Below are 6,000 nucleotides of genomic sequence, written 5' to 3'. Positions count from 1 at the left end.
CAACAGCCCAGCAAAATGTGATACTGTATCCACAAGTGTTACTCTAGGCTATAGGGTAATTCAGCATGCAATACTGTTGACTGTTCTCAGTACAAACCTTCTCCATCTAATAACAAATTTATTTCAAGTGCACCAGGGTGCAGCAGGAAAGAGAACAAAAGCCCCTTAGGCTGTTCAAGTGGGTTGTCTATCTCAACAAATCTCACTAATGTTAAACCCCATTCAGAATCAGAAACTGCAACTCACTAAGAGCACTTTTCGATATATCTGTCAAGGGAAAAGGTTGATATGTTGATATCTTGACTCAAGTTAATATCTGTTGGGATATTACAGAGCCATCCATAACTACACATCTAAAGATGGTAAATATAACATTAATACAGCTTAAAAACTCCATATGATCCCAAGCTAAATGAAACGACAATTGTCACATGGTTGGTAAAAGAAACTGAAATGTATGCCTGTAAACATAAAGGCAACCTCAGTAGTTGGGGAATTAATGTTTTTGGGCCCAAACCAACCAACTATTTTAGAACTCTCATGTTCTCTTAGAAAAAAATATTCTATCAGGGTACCCCGAAGCAAAAACAAACATCAGTTTTAAGTTTTCATTTTTAATTTGCAATTCTCAACTGAGTCTTGAAAAAGCTCCACACCTTAGCATGTTCTGATCTTGGATAGCAAGAAACTGCAGGATAGACTGGGATCCTGGTTGTGTTTCCCAGCAGTAAAACAAGAGTTACTCAGCTAAAACATATTGAAAGAAAAAAACTAACAAAGAAGGGATGAAGTTATATCAGGTGTACAGTCACTTGTTACACATTGTTTATCATGATTTTGTTCCTGAAATGTAGGTGTCCTCGATTCAGGCTGAAATTTTTGTCACAATTTTTATACTTCAAGAAACCCGGTAGGTTTGGCTTCTTTTCTACCCAATTTATTAGAGTTTCAAATCACCACTGTAAAGACTTTCAAAGAACGAATGCTCAGGTAAGATTATCATTCTACATTTGTTTGAATTTATGTTGCAAAATTACAAATCTTGAAATTAATCACAGCGATGTCCACAGGTTTTTCTGGTCCTAGAATATTTAGTTCAAAGTTATAGTTGATTCATTTTTACCTAAATACTGCTCCATAGAACATGAAGTCTGTGGTAATCAAACATGATTTCAACCAAACTTTTCAACATTAGGTAATATTTTAGCTTTATCCTACATCAAACTATGTAGTGCTTACCTCAGTACCTGATCTGAGTCAGCTTTAACCTTAGCCTCAACCAACTCTGAATGCTTCAAAGGTAGAGATAAATTCTCCTAGGTCAGGATGGTTATTAACTCATGCCTTTTATTGATGATTAGACCACACATGTTCCCTAAGTTCAGAGTTGCTCTGGAATCAGATTAAAAAACTTCATAGTTTGCAGAAACAGGATGGGCAGAGAAAGATTTCTTGCTCTAAGCTTATTACGTTTGCCTAGGATCCGTATTAGCCGCATGTAATTTTCAGTCACGTCTTGTTAAGTTGTACAGATCTGTCAATGTCAATAAGATGCACCCTGATTCTCAGCCCGTGTATTTGCAGCCCTGGCAGATCCTTTAAAGGACAGACAAATACTGACTTAATCTTCAAAATCTGTCTGCCAAGTACAACTCTATATTTTATCTTACTTCAGGCAAACGGTCATTCTCAAACTGAGTGGTGCATGGACTGCCACTGATGTTCACCTGTCAGAACCAGGTTCCTCTGTATTGATTTCAAAGCTGTGCCTTGCTAAGCCTTACTTGTTAAAACATCATTTTTTACTGTGTAATATATCTTGAAATTGTATCTATAGCCTGGTAAACCACAGGTGTTCGAACGTCCGCTTTCCCCTTCCTCTTTCATAATTATTGAGAATGGGTAGTCTACACCAGACTTGTAAAGGTTCAATCCCAAGTTATACAGACATACAGAGTCACATTTATAACGTTTCTGCATAGAACTGTACAAAGAGTCTGGGAACAGGAGCTGCCTTCACTAGTGGCAACAAGATACATAGACGGATGTCCTCTCGGTCATCTCGCACCTTTAGCTATGGTATTGTGTCGTCAGCACATCAGCAGCTCTAACACTGGGCTCCAAGCTAACTTCTTTCTTGCAGGATTTGATGAGTGCAGTAGGATTAGGGAAATGATATGCTGAGAAACCACACCAAGAGTCTACAACTACAGTGTTAAATTAAAGTCTCCATTAGACCAGGAAAAGCATAACTAGAAATCAAAGAAATGGGGACAGAAAAGGAGGAATTTGGTCAGATGTATCCTTAAAGTAGACTATCACACTTTCAAGTTTTTGTTTGGTTTTATCACACAGGTAGCATATTGGGCCCCCACACCTGCTCTCCAGCAATGAAAGTTGCTCTTAAATGCAAGGCGCTGTCCAGCAACACCAAATCTGGAGACAAAGAAAGGGAGACCAAAAGTTAACAGAAAGGAATTAAACACATTGTTTAGATACTGGCTGACAGTCCTCAAGAGTCAAAACATGTCAGGTTTTTTAGCATAACCATTCTCTATTCTTTACAAATGCAACCAAATGTATCCCCTGAATAATTTGGTACAACTATGACATGCCTGACTGGATATAATGCACAAGGTATGTTCACTGTAGGAAGCTGGCCTGGTGTGTGGTGGGTACCTAAGGTACTTACACCTTATACCAGGTCCCGGTATCCCCAGACAGTGTAGTGTAGGCAGTGTCTAGAAGCCAGGGCCTCCAGAGGTAGCTGTGGATGAGCAGCCAAGGGTTATCACGGAGACATGCAAAGCTCATGCAATAACACTATAGCCACACAGCACTTACACACATGAAAGAAAACACTGAGTGTTACAAAAATAAAGGTACTTTATTTTAGTGACGCAATTACCAAAAAGTACAAGAGAGGCAACCCTCCAATAGGAGATGAGTAACACACTAGATATGTACACTAGTAATCAGAAATAGGCATAAATAGCAATAGAAAACAGTGCAAATAGCAATAAACAATAGTGACCCCAGGGGGATCCCAAACGATATACTAAAAAAATGCAATGTGCATGCAGGAGCTCACCAAGGTAAGTGGGATGTGTACAGGGGAGCTGGAGGAACTAGGAAACCCCAAGGTAAGTGTCACAGTGCCCCCCAGTGACCAGGAAAAAGGAGTAAATTACTGGAGTTTCCCCAAACCACCCAAAAGGATGAAAAATAAGATAATGCAACACACAGACAAGACTGCAAGAGACCCATAGTGGATTCCTGAAGAGGAAGACCTGTGGAAGAAGGGGACCAAGTCCAGAAGGCACAGAAGTGTCCGGTGGGGGCAGGAGTCACTACCCACCTACATGTGGTTGCAGGAGTTGGTCGACGGTAGGACGAAGACAGTCAGGAATGCAACCCTGGAGCAGGAGAAGAGTTCCTGGAAGATGCAGTTGACCCACACCGGATGGATGACTGCAGTCGGTAAGTGGCGTGGAAGAGCCACCAACAAGCCTTGGCAAAGGCAGAAGTCGCAGTGATGCAAAAGTGGAGCTGCAGGGGGCCATCAAGGTCCAGGAGGACTCAACCCACCGGGGGAGTCCTAGGGGGACCCTCAGCAAGGCAGAGAGTAAACAGAAGAAAAGGCAGCCCCCACAGGAGACCCTCTGGAAGAAGAACCAGGAGTCTCAGAGGGACCCACAACTGGAAAAGGGTCTAACGCCGCAGGAGAAGCACACAGAGGGCTGTGTGTCGCAGGAAAGAGTGCTTAGGGATGGGGCTACCCAGAGCCTGAAGATCCCTTGGATGAGATGCCAACAAGTCTTGGAAGCAACAAGAGACCCGTGTGTAAGGGTACTGTCCTTCGTGGGAAGGCAAAGGCTTACATCCGCCAGAGTTAGACTGCTGGCAGAGAGGGCCAAGATGACTACTCCAGATCACCACCTGTGATGCAGGACCCATGCAGCTCAGGATGAGAGGAGATCCAGGGAGACATTCTAGTTGCAGTTGGTGCCTGCGGATGGAGGGGAGTGACTTCTTCACTACAAGAGAGATTCCTTTTTATTTCTCGTGCAGACTGAAAACTTGCCGCTCTCGGAGGATGCTCAAACAGGGAAATGTTGCAGAAGCTGGAAGGAGTTGTGGAAACAATGTTGCAAGCAGAGTCTTCATCGTGAATGCAGATTGTGGGTTCCTGGAGGGTCCAGTCTCAGTTCCAGTGGCCAAAAGTCAAAGCAGAGGTTGCAGAGGAGTCCTGCTGGAATCTTGCAAGCCGAATCTGATGACCCACTCAAGAGGGAGACCCTAAATGCCTGAAAGGGAGATTGGTCACCTAGGCAGGTGACCACCTATCAGGAGGGGACTTTTGACGTCACCTGCCTGACCTGGCCACTTAGATGCTCCCAGAGGCCCCTACCCACCTTGAATTCAAGATGGCAGAACCCAGGGACCCTCTTGTGGAGCTCTGGGCCCCACCCATGGGGAGTTGATGGACAGAGGAGTGGTCACTCCCCTTTCCATTGTCCAGTTTCACGCCAGAGCAGGGACTGTGGGTCCCTGAACCAGTGTAGACTGGTTTATGCACAGAGGGTACCATATACTAGGGACTTACATGGGGCACCAGCATGCCAAATGTGGGGTGCATATGGTTCAAGTAGAAAAGGAGTCGGAACAAAACATACTGGAACCACTCACGACTGCTTTGCTACCACGAATGCCTTAACAACAATTTTTCGTTGTAGAGGCATTCCTGGTAAAGGCATGCGTGAACGGCATGCGTGGTTCCAGCATGCAACTCCCACCACCCCAACCCCTCCACCCCAACACAATCGTACCCCAACCTCCCACCCCTTAAAACAATTCTACCACTACACCAACCCCCACCCCCAAAACTTAAACTACCCCGACCCTCCCACCCACGCCCGACACCCCACCCCTAAAACTACCATGACCCCCCACAAAACCTAAACTATTCCCACCCCACCCCTAAAACTACAACCCCCCTAACCCCTAAAACCTAAACTATCCCGACCCCCCACCCCGCCCCTAGAAACTAAAAATACCCTGACCCACTGTCCCTAAACCTAAATTACCCCACCCCCCAAAAAAAAAAACCTGGCCCATAAAACTTTGACCCACAAAACCCCCAAAACCTAAACTACACCGACCCCCTCCCCTAAAAGTACTGTGACCCCCCCACCCCCCAAAACCTAAACTGCCCGACCCCCCACCCCACCCCTAAAACTGCCCCGACCCCCCACCCCTAAAACTACCCCGACCCCCCACCCCCCTAAAACCTAAACTACCCCGACCCCCCCACCCGCCTCTAAAAATTTAAAATACTCCGACCCCCCCACCCCACCCCTAAAACTACCCCGACCCCCCACCCCCCTAAAACCTAAACTATCCCGACCCCCCACCCCGCCCCTAGAAACTAAAAATACCCTGACCCACTGTCCCTAAACCTAAAATACCCCACCCCCCCAAAAAACAAAAAAAACCTGGCCCATAAAACTTTGACCCACAAAACCCACAAAACCCCCAAAACCTAAACTACACCGACCCCCCACCCCCTCCCCTAAAAGTACTGTGACCCCCACCCCCCAAAACCTAAACTGCCCGACCCCCCACCCCGCCCCTAAAACTGCCCGACCCCCCACCCCCCTAAAACCTAAACTACCCCGACCCCCCCACCCGCCTCTAAAAATTTAAAATATTCCGACCCCCCCACCCCACCCCTAAACCTAAAATACCCCGACCCCCCACCCCACCCCTAAAACTAAAAATGCCCCGTCCCCCCACCCCGCCCCTAAACCACCCCAAACCCCACCGACCAAAAACTAAAAATACCCGACCACCCCACCCTCACCCCTAAAACTAAAAATTCCCCGACCCCCCCCGCCCCTAGACCGAAACCACCTCAACCCCACCCCGAAAAAATAAAAATACCCTGACCCCCCCCACCCTCGCCCCTAAAACTAAAAATGCCCCTCCCCATAAACCTAA

At 46.2% G+C, this 6,000-nt stretch overlaps 1 protein-coding gene across 1 annotated transcript in view; it reads right to left on the bottom strand.

Moving 5' to 3' along the window:
• Positions 1-598: 598 nt before the first annotated feature.
• Positions 599-6,000, bottom strand: part of AMDHD2 (amidohydrolase domain containing 2) — a 339,455-nt gene continuing 334,053 nt past the window's right edge. The window contains exon 12 of the mRNA XM_069210515.1: positions 599-2,436. Within this exon, the coding sequence (XP_069066616.1) occupies positions 2,348-2,436 (89 nt within the window). The 3' untranslated portion in view covers positions 599-2,347. The remainder of the gene's footprint in view (positions 2,437-6,000) is intronic.

This window comes from Pleurodeles waltl, chromosome 10, assembly GCF_031143425.1.
Source record: "Pleurodeles waltl isolate 20211129_DDA chromosome 10, aPleWal1.hap1.20221129, whole genome shotgun sequence".
Classification (NCBI taxonomy): Eukaryota; Metazoa; Chordata; class Amphibia; order Caudata; family Salamandridae; genus Pleurodeles; species Pleurodeles waltl.
Note: the sequence above shows the minus strand (reverse complement) of the source record. Positions and strands in the feature narration are given on the sequence as shown.